At 42.2% G+C, this 17,867-nt stretch overlaps 2 protein-coding genes across 7 annotated transcripts in view; one reads left to right on the top strand and one right to left on the bottom strand.

The window, feature by feature from the left end:
* Positions 1 to 1,504: 1,504 nt before the first annotated feature.
* Positions 1,505 to 9,872, bottom strand: LOC127595610 (transmembrane prolyl 4-hydroxylase-like). The gene is made up of 9 exons (XM_052057245.1): positions 9,193 to 9,872; positions 8,897 to 8,978; positions 5,202 to 5,398; positions 5,004 to 5,094; positions 3,518 to 3,680; positions 3,264 to 3,449; positions 3,074 to 3,164; positions 2,489 to 2,612; positions 1,505 to 1,904 (listed from the first exon to the last, which is right to left on the bottom strand). Exons 1-9 carry the CDS (start codon positions 9,562 to 9,564, stop codon positions 1,690 to 1,692), a joined length of 1,521 nt encoding a protein of 506 aa, XP_051913205.1. The 5' UTR covers positions 9,565 to 9,872; the 3' UTR covers positions 1,505 to 1,689.
* A 2,825-nt stretch (positions 9,873 to 12,697) lies between these two features.
* Positions 12,698 to 17,867, top strand: part of LOC127595604 (cyclin-dependent kinase 17-like) — a 45,667-nt gene continuing 40,497 nt past the window's right edge. For 2 of the 6 annotated variants that reach the window (XM_052057226.1, XM_052057225.1), the window contains exon 1: positions 12,698 to 13,087. The gene's annotated coding sequence lies outside the window, so the exon portion shown is untranslated. Of the gene's footprint in view, positions 13,088 to 13,495; positions 13,517 to 17,867 lie in introns of those variants that run through there. The other 4 variants (XM_052057228.1, XM_052057231.1, XM_052057232.1 and 1 more) reach the window with 4 other exon arrangements.

Here is a 17,867-nt window from a genome sequence, read left to right as displayed (position 1 = left end):
GACGAGCCCTCAATGGGCAGTTGGTGTGGCATACCCTTTGAGATCTTAAAATGATTAAACTTCACAAATACAAACCCAATTTTCAATTAAGTGTTGAACAAAAATAATAACAGAAGAGAATGATTTGCAAATCATGTTCAACCTGTTTAAATGAAAATACCACACAGACAAGATATTTAATATTCAAATTGATCAAATCTATATTGTTTTTAGCAAAACATCATGAACTTAGAATTTTATGGTTGCAATGCATTCCAAAAAAACTGGGACAGGTGGCAAAAAAGAAAGTTGAGCAATGCTCATCAAACACCAGATTTCACAGGGGAACAGCCGAATTGGGAACAGGTGGATACCTACATCCGTAAGCGTAATGTAAAACTCTACATCCAAAGCAAAAGCCAATGATCAAGAACACCTAAAAATGCCGCCGGATTCTCTGGTTCCAAGCTCATCTAAGATAGATTGATGCAAAGTGGGAAACTGTTCTGTGGTCTGGTGAGTCCACATTTCAAATTGTTTTGGGAAATTGTGAACGCCGATCCATCCGGACTGTTGCGGACGCAAAGTCCAAAAGCCAGCACCTGTGATGGCATGGGGCTGTGTGGGTGCCAATGGCATGGATAACTTTAACACATCTGTTAAGGCACTATTAATGCTGAAAGGTACATACAGGTTTTGGAGATAACATCTGCTGCCATCCAATAAATTTATTTTTCATGGACGCCCCTGCTAACATTATTTCAGCAAGACAATGCCAAACCACCAGCTCCGGCCTCCCTGTGTGGAGTTTGCATGTTCTCCCCGGGCCTGCGTGGGTTTTCTCCGGGTACTCTGGTTTCCTCCCACGTTCCAAAAACATGCATGGCAGGCTGATTGAACACGCTAAATTGTCCCGAGGTGTGAGTGCGCATGGTTGTTTGTCTCTGTGTGCCCTGCGATTGGCTGGCAACTGGTTCAAGGTGTCGCCCGCCTACTGCCCGAAGACGGCTGGGATAGGCTCCAGCACCCCCCGCTACCCTAATGAGGATTAAGCGATTCGGAAAATGAATGAATGCCAAACCACATTCTGGACATGTTACACCAGCGGGGCTTTGCCGTAAAAGAGTGTGGGTCCTAGACTGGCCTGCCTGCAGTCCAGACCTGTCTCCCATTGAAAATATGTGGCACATCATGAGACCCCGGACTGTTGAACCGCTGAAGCTGTACACCAAGCAAGAATGGGAATGAATTCCACCTACAAAGCTTCAAGAATTAGTGACCTTAGTTCCCCCCAAAAAAGGTCATCTAAGACAGTGGTAAACATGACACTGTCCTAGCTTTCTTTGGAACATCTTGCACCAATTAAATTCTCAGTTAATGATTATGTGTAAAAAAATAAATAAAGTTTATCAGTTTGAACATTAAATTTAACACAATGCCCCAACTTCATTGGAATTGGGTTTGTATATAAACATTAAACATTCTCCAGTGATATCTTCAAAAACGGCAGATGCCAGTTAAAGTGAAATACGTGACATTATAGGTGTGACAAATTTTGAATGTTTTTTAAAAATCTATTGCATGCCCACCAGAGCTCCCTCATAATAATATTGTATTTTAAAACTGATGCAATGATGCGAGACCAAACTATGATTTGCCTTTAAATGTATCCAACACTGAGGTAAATGTGTCAAGGGGTGTACATGTACACTAAAGGTCCTGATGGAGATTCAAGTGGGAAAATGGTTGGGAATGTTCCTCCATGCCTGACATAGCGTGATGCCTTTCAGCAACTAGTCTCTGGTAACGGGCCTGCATCTGGTAATCTGGGTCCACGTTGACCCAGCTGTTGGCGACCCATTTTAGGCCGCGTTTCACCGGGCAGTCTCCATGGAGTGAATACTCATCCAGCTCACCCATCCAACCTGAGGAAGGCAAAGGACAAGGACATTTTCTTTTTTACACAATTGTTTATTTTCTACACTAAGACACACACACAAGAAAGTTGGGTGAACTCCAAATTTCAAATCAACAAACTTAAAATTTTAAATTGGACAATTGAAATGAAAGGTTTTGCCGTCATGAAAACTGTCTCGCATTTCACAACAAAGTCCATTGTATGCCAACTCAACTAAAACAGCTGAAGTAAGTAAAAACAACTCAGCAATTTGTTTTGGAACTAACAACTCACTTTGTTGTGCTAACTAACATTGGTGCCATAAATGTCATTAATATATATATACTGTATATATAGTAACTTGAATTACTGTTATAGCGCAAAAACCCCCAAAATACAAATTGTGGTTTCTCAGGGTGCTCATGTACAGCGTGTGAGTACTTGAGCCACCATTGCAAATGGGGAACACAAGACACCAGCTTATGCAATACTTCAGATACAACAAATGCAAATAGGGTGGAAAGGGGGGACTTCCAACAACTAGGTTCAAACAACACATGATCGTTTTAAATGCAGTGCTAGGTTCAATGTACAAGTGCTTCTATTCTTGACCTTGGCCATCAGAGAGATGGTTGTACAAGAGGAGTGCCGTCCCAGCAGTGGGCTTTATTCTCAGGTTCCCTCGACCACAGGTTTTCTGGGTGTCTCTTAAATCAACTCCATCTTGGACCAGTGCCTGTATCACACAAACAGCTGTAAGCAAACAATTGCCTCTAGGGTAATTGATTGTCGTACCACTCTGATAATTTGCTAAGTATCCGATTCCTGTCATGCATCAGCACCATCAAAATGTATTTGACGGTCAGCTGTCATCATTTTCTAGTGCTGCGATTGTTTAGGAACAAGTCTAGTGGAACCTTGACTAACAAACATGTGCCTCTCAAAACAATTTTCTCCATTTAAATGGCCCCTGTGACATTTTGTTGTTGAAAAAATAACCAAAACTCGATTATATTGGTTTTCTGAAGCGTACTTCGAAAAAATACAAAACAGGCTCATTTAGGTTGACCAGTTACTTCGGTGTGTGCGTCTGCTACACGTTCTTGTGAGTGTTGTCATTTTGTATTTGTTTACTGTGTGTACTCCATTCAATTTTACGAGCCGCTATCATCCACTCTCTTGAGGAAGAATTCTCACCAGTTCATTGTAGGTACGGTTGTCGGCCACAGGAAAGGTGGTCTCACCTCCTTCCTCGACAGAGCTGAGGTAGATCAACACAGTAAGATACCTGCACCAAAATGAAAAATACAACATAGAATCTTGATCATTTATTTGAATGTCTGCTACTGTGAAAACATTACTTCAAGAATATCTACGGGACAAACACCTGCAGGAGACCTCTGTTAGCATGGAAGTGTTACCCGCCAGTCGCGTGTGCGAACATACGGTCTCTTTATGGGGAGGACTGCTGTCGTGATGAGCATCGCTGAAGTCTCCGGGCTCAAACCGAAACACTTGCAGTAGCTCACTCATGTCAACCAATGCAGACGGCAGACGTGTCAGGCTGTTTACTCTGAGTAAATAGCAGAGTGAAATTGGAAAGTAAATAAGGTCTAAGATGAAGCGTGTAAGTGGAGGTACCTGATTCTCAGTGTCTGCAGCACGTGGTGTGATCCTGGGCCTTGATAAAGCCCGGTACGTTTGTTCTTCTGTTTAAACTGATTCCGGTGCTTCCCATTTTGCTCTTGCCCCGGTCCTTGGGACACATCGTAAACACGCTTAAACTCTTCAAGGTTGAGCATCCCTGTAAAAGGACACATGTAGTCCATTAGTCAACAAACACTTGGCTGCCAACTCCCGCTAAAAGCTGTGCCTCACTGTTGTATGGTGTTCCACAGGGTTCAATTTTGGCAACCGTGCTGTTTTCCTTATATTTGTTTCCCCCGGGTTCTATCTTAAGAAATCATGGTATTTCCTTTCACTGCTATGCAGATGACAGTCAAACCTGTCTTGCTAAACAAAAAGGATACTTTCTCCTTCGGGCCAATTATGTCCTGTGGGGAGAAAATGAAGGCCTGGATGGCAGTGAATTTCTTGGATTTCATTGCAAACAAAAGTTGTGGGTTTTGATCCCAGAGGCCCATAGACACACCATCCTGTTGACTTGGGGCCATGGCACCTTATCAAAAGCCAACAGTTTGCAACTTGGGTTGTTGCTGGTCCCTCTCTCTGGAATGACCTCCCACTGAACATTCGGCAAGCCTCCTCGCTGCCCATCTTTAAAACCCGCCTGACTTGTACTCACTTGTATTCTTTGGCATTTGACTCAGCATGACTTAGATTTGTTCTTGGTTTTGCTGTTCGGTGCTTTTTACTGTCTTTGTTACCGATTTGCTTTACTGTTTGTTGTATATGTTAATTTCTCCATGTACAGCACTTTGTATGCAGCGATGGATGTTTGAAAGTGCTCTATAAATACAGTTGAGTTGAGGGATTTTAAATTGGACCTGTTTGTGGAGTCTGCTGCGTTTGTGTTATTAAAATTTAATTAATAATTAATTGTTCATTTATTTTCTTAATGTATTGTTTTCACTGCCTTTGCTATTGTATGACTGATTTTACAGCAATGTTTGTTTTAAAGTGCTATATAAAGACATTTGTGTTGTAAACCACTCAATGAATCTCCCTGTTACCATGAGTCGAGCTAAGTTGAACTCTAACATTTACTCTCTACAAATATACTCCTCAAAACTGATTCTAACTGTGGCACTGCCATGGAAAACCTAACTTCAGGCCTTACCACTTCAATGCCACAAAGTGCAAATACTGTACTTTTGTCTTGGGCCACTGTTAATCATAATTTCATCGTCTTTCTACCTTTTAAAGCTCCCCATCAAGATCATTTAACTTTCGCAATTTTAATAATTTGCTGCCTGTCTTTAACTGTAAGGGCCTCACTTGGATCATGCTTAAATTATTTAAATGACATTTATAAGTACACTCAGTTTCTAACATTATGTAAGAAATAAATTCCTCTTTACTTCCACAAGTATATGAAAACAATGCACGTTTGCATAATGGGGAAAAACCCCCAACACAAACGCAATGAGGTAGCAGAAGCACAAACTTTTTGCGCAGGCTTCCAGTCCAGTGAGTATCCTACGCAGGTTGTCCGGGCTCATCCAAGTCCCATCTCGAGAACGTGAGTGGCTCACAATCTGGTGAAGAAGTCAGTATTTGCTTCAGAAATCTTTTAGCTGCTTAAGAGCTTTCTTCCATATTCCCACTGAATGTAAATGACAAGAAATTGTTTTTCAATGGTCACCTCCTGCTTCTGCAGCAGCCCGTCTTGGTTGAGGTCCAACAGACTAAAGACCTCCTCGGTGCTCAGAGATAGCAGTGGGTGATCTGGCTCCACTTGCCCCCAGCTGGGTGCTGTCATCTGGCTTTCCATCAGACCCTTAAGCTGAGCCAGCTGCACCACCACTCGACACTCCTCCTCTGACAGGAAACCAGGCACCTCTGACCAACAAATGTGGAATAATAAACCTTTGCAAGCAGTGGTGTGGGCCGCAAATAACGTTATAATTAACATGTGGTTATCTGGTACTGGGGATGCATTTACGTATTTGTTTCATTCGTTACACCTAATAGCCACAATACCAAGACTACTTGCACAGGCTGTAAAATGTACAGAAACTTAAAAAATATTATTGTGGTTGTAGTGTGCCCTTTTCCACAATAGTGCTGCATCCAAGTGACAGCCTAGTTGTGCATGGTATTTTCATTACTTCAGCCAGTTACACAGAAGAGTGAAAAAAACAATGCTTAACAGTACAGTCAGATATCACAGCAAATACAATAAACATACTGTATTTAATACCGCTCAATCAAAACTAAACAAGGCAGAACTTCAGTTCCAGTGGTAATTCAAAGAACGATACAATAGAATAGTTCTTCCATTGACTTGATTTCCAATAGGAGAGACTGGAAACATTCACTGATAACTCTTAAAACAAACTAACAAACCATAAGTTCCCTTTGCCAAATATACAAGTTGGGAAATGTTCACATCCTGCCAACATGTCATCATCGCAAGACTGGAGAATGCAAATAGAGTACATCCCATCAAAAGCCATGAATAGGCTGATCTGGCAAAGAGAATCAAGAATACTGAAAGCATATTGATAGGCCAATTCGAAGATTGAATGTAGTTAAGTGACTCACGAAAAAGTTTTCATAAACGGTGATAGCTTATAAGTGTCAGACCATTAAAAGGATTAATTTCAAACTGTTCAGTCAATTTAAAGGATTCTGTGACTGGGAGTGGTGTGAAACCTTCAGTGCAAAAGTAAATGATAAAACAGTTTTGCAAGGAACTATATAACACACAGGTGTCAAAGTCAAGGCCCGGGGGCCAGATCTGGCCCGCAACATCATTTATGTGGCCCGCGAAAGCAAATCAAACATGGTGACTTCCATGATACTCGCTCATATATATACCAACATTTCTAACTCTCATATGCAACAAATAAGAGAGACATTGTCAGCATTTTCTTGTTGCCAAACACCTCATTACACTAACTTAAACAATATTATTCTTGACTTCTTTATATGATTTCAGTCATAATGGCCCTTCAAGGGAAATGGTCACTAAAATGTAGCCCGTGACGAAAATTGGTTTGACACCCCTGCAATAAAGACTAAGATTTGCTCGAGGAACCAAACATGAAATAAAGCACCGGTTGTGTGTCTGTTCAACACACTTCATACTGTTGAAGCAGTGATTATGTGTACTGTAATATAATGTACACTCTATTGTAAACCCTTTTGCTTCCCATGAGCTACCTGTGGTACACCGTGTTGCACATTCAAAATAGACCATGGGGGGTGATGACTACCGGGGAGGACGAACTGATTAAAAAGGGCAAGAAATAAAAAACAAAATACCCATGATGTGCCCCAAAAGGATCTAGATACACTTCAGATTGTACAAAATTTGGCAATTAGCTACAGGGTGCCCTTTTTCAAACTGATGTTGTCATACAATGCATGAGAAGCTATCCTGGATGAAAGTCAAGGACAGACAGTGCTGTGTTGTCACTGCCAAAAAATCTGACCTCCCACAGACCTTTCAGTCTAGTCTCTAAACTATGAACTGCCCTCCTGTAATAGACATGGACAAGCCTCTAATACACTAGTGTCAAACTCAAGATCCGAGGGCCAGATCTGGCCCGCCGTGTCGTTTTATGTGGCCCGTGAGAGCAAGTCATGTGTGTCAGCTTCCATGATCCTTGCTCAACTCTGTACCAAAATGTCAAAGTGCCATGTGTAATAAATAACGTTGAGATTTTGTAAAAATGTTGATGCCCCGTTTACACTCACTTGAACAATTATTAAACAAACAACAAATGAAGAGTTGATGGACAACAAACAAATCATTGACTGATTTCAAAACTTGTAATCCATATTTTTTTGTGTTTGTGTACAAGTAATAATATGATGAGATGATTTAGCATTTATTCGGTTTCATTGTCCAAATGGCCCTACAATGGAAGACGTTAACTCCATAGTGGCCCGCGACAAAAATGAGTTTGACACACATGCTCTAATATGAACCTTTATTTGCCATTGCCAAGAACTTAATGCACTTAAAAATACCAAGCCATCTCACACGAACACTTTACCTCCACAAATGATGTCAATAGTCGTTACCTTTAAAACAAACCTAAACAAAAAAAAATCTGTGATCTGTGGCGAAATTATTCTAAAATGATTGAGTTCTAGTTATCCACTTGTCTATTTTTTTTGCTTGACTCCTCTGCTTCTATCTTGACAGTTGTTGAATTTAACATATTTTGACTTGATCCGACTGTCTGTGCTTCGTAAATGTACCAATTGTTATTGTTAAAGTTGTATATTAATTGTGGGTGGACCCCAGCAAGCAATGGTCGAGACTAACTGGGATCTTGAACTAAACAAACAAAATACACTGACGCTCATATCTGTTCAACCAACCTAATGAGTGACTTTCCGTTTCCTCCAACACCGCTTCGGCCTGATGTTTACGATACACTCCACAGAAATATAACCTTTCATCATGGGCTCTGCTGTGTGCATTCAATCAGATCAGCTCTGCACCCCATAAAGATCTAATCGTGACAAGAAGGAGCACTTTTTGTCATATCTGCCAATTGTCTCAAAGGCTTCAAGATGCTTGTACAGTCAGCACCTTGTCTCCCATGTCTCTTCCACTTGGTCAATCCTTATTGTGCAGCCAAGCCTTATTGATGTGGACAACTGATATGAAATAAGGGAGATGGAACCCCCCATTTCTACCTCCCTTTCCAGCCGAGAAAGGAGGAAAGGAAGTGGCTCCGCAGCAGCACAATGGCAATTTTGATTGAGGCCTATTCTCTCACAAGTGCACACACACACACACTGACACACACACACACACACTGGATTTAGGATGAGACATGCTGAGAAGGATCTCCAGGACGAGAGGGTATTGAGGTGTGTGTGTGTGTGTGTGTGTGTGTGTGTGTGTGTGTGTGTGTGTGTGTGTGTGTGTGGGCCGCGAGGGGGACTCAGGCTTGTACCTAGTCAATGCGGACAATGGGAGCCACGTAGCTCCTCTAGATGTGTCCCCTTTCGATCAGAGATAGGATTTTCCTCTGCTCTCTTTTGGCACCCAGCTGCCTCGACAGATAGGCACAAACTAAAGCTGGCAGAGTTTGTGTTTATATTGTTGAGTTAAATGTTTAGATGATTGAATTGAATTGAATACAACTTTATTGTCAAATGTGCTGTATGCGTAACTGTATGTGTAATGTCTATTTCAAATCACGGGAAAAACCTGTGGTTCTGGACATGTCAATTTGTCACAAAGAGTCACGTCAAGAAAGAACAATGGAAGTACTGTATCTTTAAATTGGTGGTAAATATTGATAGTGTAAATCTGTATGGCCTTGGGACAAAGAAGAGGCAAATTACACCTAAAAACCACAAAGCACTTACCGAATAAGAGAGGTTTCAGACTGAGCGTCTTCATCTTATGTGTTCTGTCCCACACAAGGGACACTGGCTGAACGTGTCCGACCTAAGACGCATCGTGAATAAGTTAAATACACATTACACACACACAAATAATTTGGATCTGGCTGAGGTGTTGTCGCTGTTGTCTTGAAAGCCAACCAATCACGAATTCAAAGTTCAACTGTGAAGTTGGGTCTAAAGCAAAATACGAGCAAGGCTGCAAGTTACAACTGAAACAACCGATTTTTTTCAAGAGCGTTTCAATGCAGTTCACCTACCCTGATCCCCTCAATTCGAGAAAGTCGGAAACTTTGCTCGAACTCGCGGTGCTCCCTTGGACGAGGTGCGGGGTGAGGAGGACTTTCCCCGTCGCCGACACTTGACGAGGACGGCCGATCACCACTAACAAGATCCCTTGGGCCGTTATTGTAGTGCACGTATAGCAGCAAGGCGATAACGTTCAGGATGTAGACGTGAAAGAAGACCATCACCACGACGAAGTAAGCCCGAGAGCAGATGTTGCTCCTCTGGACCGGTGGGCGAGTGGCGCGTAACGATTGCATGTCGGATGATGAGGATGCAATGCCGCTGACACAAGAGTCCTCATCATTCTGTAGATTTTCCTGAATGTTTTCCATGTCTACTTCCATCTATGGACTTTGGGGTTGTTTTAAAGATCAATACCGATGTGCGTAACTTAGGTCTGTATCGTAACTAGCCTGATGCTTAGCTGTCCTTGACTGTTTCCATGAAAAATAACATACAATCGTAGCTGTCGTTTTGCACAAATTAATGTCATTCGGTGCAAAAATGCATACGTGAAAACGCTTATTTTCTCGAGCTAATATTTTTTTCATCATTGACATAATCCTTCTCTAACTAGTTCGTGTTAACCTGCTCCCCCTGACAACCTGCATAACAGGACGAACATACGCACGACTTCCGGTCACAGCAAATCAGACAGCGACATCTGTCGTTCAATCCTTGGCGCATCGTTGCGTATTAGTGCCATCCACAAATAAACCGTACGATGACATTCTATTTTACATTACTAGGATGCGTGATTGTCTGTTTTCACTTTCAAGACGCGACATCTGGTGTTCCCAGAAGCTGCTTTATGTTCACATTTGTCTGAAACACTCGTAGAAAGTGTCATAAAAAGTGGATAAGCGTGAACACTGGGCGTGTAAACAAACCGCCGGGTCCGGTTTACTTTATACCGGAAATCGCGCACACATATCACGCAAAGGCGCCTGGGGTCCAGCATGAAAGGATATTCCAACCCTGCGGCAAGTAAAATATTGAACAGTTTTCCACTATTTTGTGTTCTTACCCTGATTAAGCCAGTATAGTCCACTTGGATGTTTCAGAATTCTATGTAAATACTTTACACATTACACTCTAAACTCAAAATCAAAATCCAGTAAATTAATTTCATTTTTCTTGTATCATAGGACAACGTAAAATATCGGAAAGAACTAATATAGCGCATTTCATGTACAAGACAATTCAAATTGCTTTACATAAAACAATAGAAGCACTCCAGAAATATCGACAAAATATTAAGACATTACACAAGTCATTAAAAAATCATCTAAAATAAATAGATTAAAATGAAAGCATTGGTCTAGATAAATTAGGTAACATCAAATGGGGATTAAAACAAGAGAATAAAGGTGAGATTTGGGAGAATGATACAGTGAACAAGATTATTTTTCAACCCTGATTTAAATGAACGGACACTTTGAGCTGACCTCGGGTAGTCTTTTCTGAATTGAGGTGGAGAAAATTCTGGACCAACTGGTCATTAATTTGATGAATGCATGTACTTCATGAAAGTAAGACACGACAGTCGTGATGACGATGAAATGTAAAGTTGCGTGTCATCAGCCTAAGTAGGATAAGAGATTGTTGTTGTGATACCCCATTAAACATACATTAAAATAGTAAATGATAAGTGCAACGGTGGGCTAAAATAAATCACAGGTGTTGTGCTGAAGAAGCAGAATGGAATAGGTGTGTTTTGAATCTGTATTTGAAGAGTGTTAATGATAAATAAATAGTCCCGGGGTCAGATGTGCTGAAGAAGCAGTATGGAATAGGTGTGTTTTGAATCTGTATTTGAAGAGTGTTAATGATAAATAAATAGTCCCGGGGTCAGATGAGTGTCAAAGTGCAGTAAAGTGCGGTATGAAAAGAGAGATTGAGCAATATGAAATAAATTTTAATTGTATCGTAGTTAGTATAATTTGTGGGCCTTGTAGTATCCTGGGAGTGAACAGGATCCGGCGTCAAAAACTGTCAAACAAATGATGCGAGTGACCTGCATTGGCGACCCTGAAAGTCACTACATCAATCGCAATTATACAATCAAGCCACATGAGGGCGACAAAAACAGTTTTGTGTCTTGTGTCCGTTGAGCTTCAAGAAGCAGACTGGAAGATCCCAAAGTAAACATAAGAAATTTGACATGTTTGTTCGCACAGTTACTTATTTCTTTTTGTTTCCCCCCTGGGCGGTTTAGGTCGCTTTAATGTTTACAAAGTTCTCTGTGTCCATATCAATAAATCCGCCCTTTCCCTCAGTGATCAGCCCGACAGGAAGGGTATTTTGGCAAGATAATTTCTAGAAATTTTAATAGGCAATTAAGTTTGTTTTCGGTTGCATCTATATTATCTTATCCATTTTAAGACTTTGTAGTTATGACAACTTTTCGCTAAACTACAGTATGTATTGTAATACTGTATCCGTTTCTTGTATTTGGTGACGTCATAGACACGGGACGAGCCAGGTTGGGGAATATGGACTCCGGCACTTAGCCTGTGTGGAGCGCATGGGCGTGAGTTGTGGCCAACAGTAACTCTGATGAATGTATGTGTTATTGCTCTTTTTGTTATTAAAAAACGTCAGAGTACATCGGCGACTACGTGCATCCTTCTTTCCGTCTTGAAGGGCATTACAGTATACAGTATTGAAGGTGTTTTTTCCAGCGATTTTGTGGCGCCCCTAGAGGCAATAGCGCAAACAGTGGACCCAAAGACTCGTGATTTGGATTCACCTACTTGTGTTCCCTCACCCCCATCCCCCACCACCACCACCACCACCACCACCACCACAATATTTATTCATTTATTGGCGGTGGGGGGAATCCCTTATTTTCGTGTAAGCGCTTTTTGAAAGTTCATCTCCATGTTTTCCAATATTTTTTTGGGGGGTGCGGGGGGGGGGGTATTTTTATATATTTGTACACTGCATTGATAACAGACGTCAGTCATAGGCAGATTTTCGACATTCGCGAGGTGGTCCAGACCCTATCTCCCGCGAATCACAGGTGTCCCCTTTATTGCCTAATGGGCGAGCATTTTCTTGGATCACGTTTATGGCATGTTTTTATTTTTCACAATGTGTGCGAAACATGTTGAAATGTCATGCTCAAGGCCCCACAGTCTCAATAGCATGACACAAAAACTTTAATACATTCATTTAACCAACATGGGATATGGAATTGTACACCTTTGTACAGCAGCTCAACGCCAAATTCAACTTGACGGCTGTAGGTTAAAATGTTTTTGCCCACATTTTCATACCCCGAACAAAGTGATGAATAATACGGTTTCATTTGCATATATCTACATGTATTATTTCTGATTTAGTTTGAGGTGCATTATAAATAGGACTGGAGCTTGGGGGATGGCTCATTTCCCATATGGCACCCTCACGGCCTGCCCCCTGGAATGAATCTGAACTTCATTCTCATTCAACAATTGAGGATGGAAGTCTGAGTGACACGCACACACAATTTCCCCGGATGACGTCGCCGGCCACCTCCACTTGAAGGAGACACGCACACACAACAGCGGCTGCAGTAGCAGCAGCAGCAGCAGCAGCAGCGATATGGCTGATCGTCACCGACCCGGGCGGCTCTGCTTGTGAGCCCAAGTCAGGAGAAAATATGCGTCACAGCTGGCCGCCCATGCACCCTCTCCGGCGGTGGGACCTGGCGTAAGAGATCCTGCAACGAACAACACTTTACCGACGGCCCATAGGCTGCGTGCTGCGTTTTGTTGCAAAGTAGTTACTGGACTCGTCGCAGTGGATCAAGTCGAGCGTGCTCCGGCGTGGATTACCATACACGAGGGGAACAATAGTCTCCCACAGCGGAAGTAGGACCAGGTCAGTTGCGGGCATATTTTAGTTTCTGTTCGATCTCCTCTCATTGCTGATCGTGCTAACGATAAAGCAACTTAGACATAAATATTTGAACGTTTCACCTGTCATTACAGGTAAATGTTTTTAGTACACGACAGCGCACCTATGTTGGGACTCTTGTTCGAAACCTCTCTGCACTGAAGTGTCAACACTGTACACTGTTATTACGTATGCCCACGTTTCAGAGCCCAGTCATAACGAGTTTGAGATGTTGTGCTGCATCGAAAACTGGATTCGGAGAAACTTGTGGCCAGCCGGTGCTGCGTAACTTTAACTATGCCCTGCTCGGTTCACCTTTTTCCGGACAGTTGCGTCAGGAAAGCACGGGGTGATAGAGGAACCAGCCGAAGCACAGGGCCCGGAATGTGGACGAGGGATCTCTCGTCGAGCTTGGTCAGTCGTGAGCCAATGGCACATTGAGTCCCACGAAATCAATGCTGTTTGTCAGATTGATTTGCGGGGGATGTTGTCGTGACGGTGGAGGTTCATATTGCGGGATGAATGCAGCAGAAGCATGGATTTTCATTCTCGGCGGTCGGTCTCTGTGGTTGATTAATTATTTAGATGTGCGTTTCTTTGTCAATATATTGCCCTTTGCGATAATGCAGCAGGACAGAACTTGTTAGTGCAGTGCAATCCAAAAACATCTTTATCGAGCGATTTTATAACAGGTCTAGCTGTAAAAAACGCTTTACGGAACACTTAAAATAATGTAACAGCAATACGACAGAACACACAAGATACAGGTTAATCGTGATAATCAGTTGCTTCTAATTGAACTGGATGGTCCTGCATTCCTGTGCTCTGCTTTTTATGATCACAGGGAAGTGATTTTGGTGTTCTCATCAAAATCACTCAATAAAATGTAGGAGAGTTGTGGAACTCTAAGGTCTTGTAAGTTGCCTAACGTTTGCACACATACCATTACAATGACACATTTATACAGCAGACACATTTTGTCTTTCTTCAATCGAAGCTAAGAACGGGCTATTTGCTGAATAAATGTTACCCCTTTTTCAATCATTATGTGTGTGGTTGGATGTCAAGCGTAAAATGTCCGCTTTCAGAGTGAAATATCAATTCACATTTCAGAAATTCAAAATATATCCGTTAAACAGGACACATTAAGTGCAAACATGAGCCAAAATGTCCACCTTGTCATTGTCCACCCTGTCAGCAAGCATTGCTACAGCATACTTTGCTGTTTGCACATATCTCTGCTTGCAGTTATTTTATCAAAATAATTGATGGAGCTTGACAGACATGGATTTTTAAGAGCAAAATACCCAAAATAGCCACTTCTTTTCTGTTATACTAACTCTTTGCAAAAAATTAAATAAAAAATATAAAACTATAAAAAATATTTTTTTGCCTTAAACATCTCATGATGCTGGCCATCTCCTAAAATGTGCATCTTTAGTTAAACAGATCATTTATTTGTAGCCCTGGAATGAAATTATATCGTCAAATCACGATTGGGTTCGCTTTTTTTGGTCCGGGAAAAAAAAGAAAAACTGAAAAATGGCTTGTGCCATTATTATAGGAAGGTGACAATGTATGTGCACTTCCATGATGGCATACCTTTAGACAGAGAAGTTGCAATAAAACATGGATCATTTTGTAGAAGAGCAATTTAAAGGTGTGTGACATTATGAGAAAGCACTTCATGTACAGTGTTTCTTTTCAGTTGGGAGTTTGCCATACAGGTTTACCTCTGAGCCAACGCAAGAGTGGCAAAGACGGCGATTTAATTTTATGTGTTGACATCACTTCCGTTTGTGTCCTTAAATGAAGCAAATTGTCTTCATGCACTTTGCCTGATAAGTCTTTCAAGCAACCATTTCACTAGTTTTATTTATTTATTTATTTTTTAAATGCGGGATTGGATATATGTTAGGGTGGCCCAGTGATCCAGTGGTTAGCGCGTCGACCTCACAGTGCAGAGGTACCGGGTTCAATTCCAGCTCCGGCCTCCCTGTGTGGAGTTTGCATGTTCTACCCGGGCCTGCGTGGGTTTTCTCGGGTCCTCCGGTTTCCTCCCACATTCCAAAAACATGCAGGGAAAGGCGAATTGAACACTCCAAATCGTCCCTTGTTGTGAGTGTGAGCGCGGATGGTTGTTGGTCTCTGTGTACCCCGCGATTGGCTGGCAACCGGTTCAGGGTGTCCCCCGCCTCCTGCCTGAAGACTGCTGGGATAGGCTCCTGAACTCCCTGCGACCCTGGTGATGATGAAGTGGCTCAGAAAATGGATGGATGGATGGATGAAGGATATACAGTATGTATGTGACTGAGAAGATGCCCAAGAGAGATTAGAAAATTTGGATAGATTGCACTCCTGGCTAGAATATCTGACAAATGTCAGCGTGAGTATTTGGACAAGCATTAGTCATGCATCCTTGGTCTGCTGTGACAAGCCATTTTTGTGGGTGCTATTGAGAACCTGTTCCACGCTGTCTGATTCAATGTGCGTGCGTGCACACATTCTTGTGCAGAGGAATTCTTGTTTGTGAAGTAGCCAGGCTCAGGAACAGAATATAGCTGACCAAAACTTTGTATTATGATCCCTGTGACAGTGTCAAATGTGCAGCTCGATCAGTGCCCACTTTTCTTTTTTTCTTTTTTGTATCATTAGCAGGCCCAATTGGTAGAGGAATGCAACGATCATGTGTTGTAACATTCATATACCGGTACTCATTTGGGCGTGTGTATGCATGGTGAGAAGTGTGATGTGGTTGGTGATGTGCCGATACTTCTTTTTTTTTTCCTTCTTCTCAATTCAGCGAGAGAAAGTGCGGTTCCAGTATGGGCCTATAATCTAGCAATCCAAATGGTGTGTGTCCTGAATCAATCATGCAGCGTTCGTCCCCTGCCTTGGGCATGTGCTACTTCACTTCACCTCTGTCCTCCCATAACACCGCAAACACCCACGTTCAGTGACGCACATGGTCAGGGCGATTAACAGAGACAGCTAAACAACATAGGGCAATATTTTTGATGATTTTATTTCAGCTTTTAACCTACAAACCTTTGCTCGCCTCTGTTTTATTGTTCCATTTGTGCAGCAAGGCTTCCAGTATGTATTCGCCAACAATGCACCAAGTGCCTGACAAGCAGAGTGTTCAAATTGCATGTTTGAGACTCCATCATCTGGAGTGGCCCTCTGCCCCTACCAACCCCCGCGTTCATTTAGCAGGGGTGCCCAAACTTTTCGGATCAAAGATCTACTTTTTGATCAACTAACCTCCCATGATCTACCCTTACCATCGCACGCACGCACACACACACACACACACACACACACGCACACACACACACACACACACACGCACACACACGCACGCCATGATGAGAAACAGCCTGAAACTGAGGCATGCGACACACTTTTGCAGCCTGTTAACTATCGTAGCTCACACATACCGTTTTAAAGTGCTTCCCTGGACCCTCCTAGATTCCTATTCTTTGCCCGTGCCCTCGGTGGATTGTACACGAAGCAAACTCTGAATGAGAATAATGACGATAAAAGATAGAGCGCAACAGCTCTGATCACAAGCTGCAATTGCAGACAGCTGAGCGCTAACAACTTCCGGTGATGTAATCACAAGCCACCGTAAAATCAAGATTTACCTGCTTTATTTTTAAAATATTTTTGGGGTGAAAATGAGACTGATAAGATGATTAGGGTGCAGCGCACATGAACTCAAAACATGTTACTAACATTTACAAAGACACACACATGGTTGTTTGTTTTTGTTCTCCTTGACACTCTTCGGATCTACTTGTGACCTGTCTTAGATCTACCGTTAGATCAGGATCGACATAATGGGCACCCCCTATTTAGTGGGAGTTACAGAAGTGTGGTTTTCCGGGTGTCTGTGGCCTGTTTATGCTGCAGCCTGAAGCCACATGTCTTTTCCCCACACACGGAGGAGCCTGTGCTGCTCTATTCATTGACTCCATCCATTCAATACACTTTATTTCCACAAACAGCATTTCACCGAACTTGACTAAAACTGAAAATGTCTTCTATATATAATAAATTAAGAACCTTCAGATGAGGTGTGTGTGTGTGTGTGTGTGTGTGCGTGTGTGTGTGTGTGTGTATGCGAAGTGCAGTGTAATTAGATTCCTGCTTCCATTCGTGTCTATGCTAATTCACCACAGCAAAGATGAAGATTGACAGTGAATAATTACATCATTATTGTGGGCCAGCTGCTTTGCCGATATGTAACATGTCTATTGTTTACAATTTGGGGTTAATGGCATGGTTGCATGAAGAAAATCTAATCTCGTTTGAAGAGTATAGTCTGGGAGGACATGCAAATGACGGGGGAGGGATCTGGCTAATCCTTGGGTGATATGAAATAATGTTATCTTGCCCCTTTTGCTCTTTTGTAATCCTTTCTTAAGCGTAATCGAGGTGCCAAGTATCCACAACTGGACTAAAATTGAATGTTGGCTGAGAGTACCTTCTTGTGGAAAACAGTAATCGTCATGATTGGGGCTCATAGGGTTTGAATGCCCTCACAGCTGAGCATTGGCTGTCTCTACTCGGTCTGAAAGACTGAGCCTGAAAGAATGAACAGCTTTTGTTCCATCCTCTGAGGTTGAACAAAAAGAGAAAAGCAATCTGCTTTGACGCGTGTGTTCCGTTGTGTGCTTGTGCGTGCATATTAGCTGCTGAGCATTTATGGATGAGACAGAAGAAGCACGAAGTGGATGGATACATACAAAAATAATCTGCT

This window comes from Hippocampus zosterae, chromosome 2 (assembly GCF_025434085.1).
Source record: "Hippocampus zosterae strain Florida chromosome 2, ASM2543408v3, whole genome shotgun sequence".
NCBI classification, from domain to species: domain Eukaryota; kingdom Metazoa; phylum Chordata; class Actinopteri; order Syngnathiformes; family Syngnathidae; genus Hippocampus; species Hippocampus zosterae.
The sequence above is the reverse complement of the archived record's forward strand: the minus strand, read 5'-3'. Positions and strand labels throughout refer to the sequence as shown.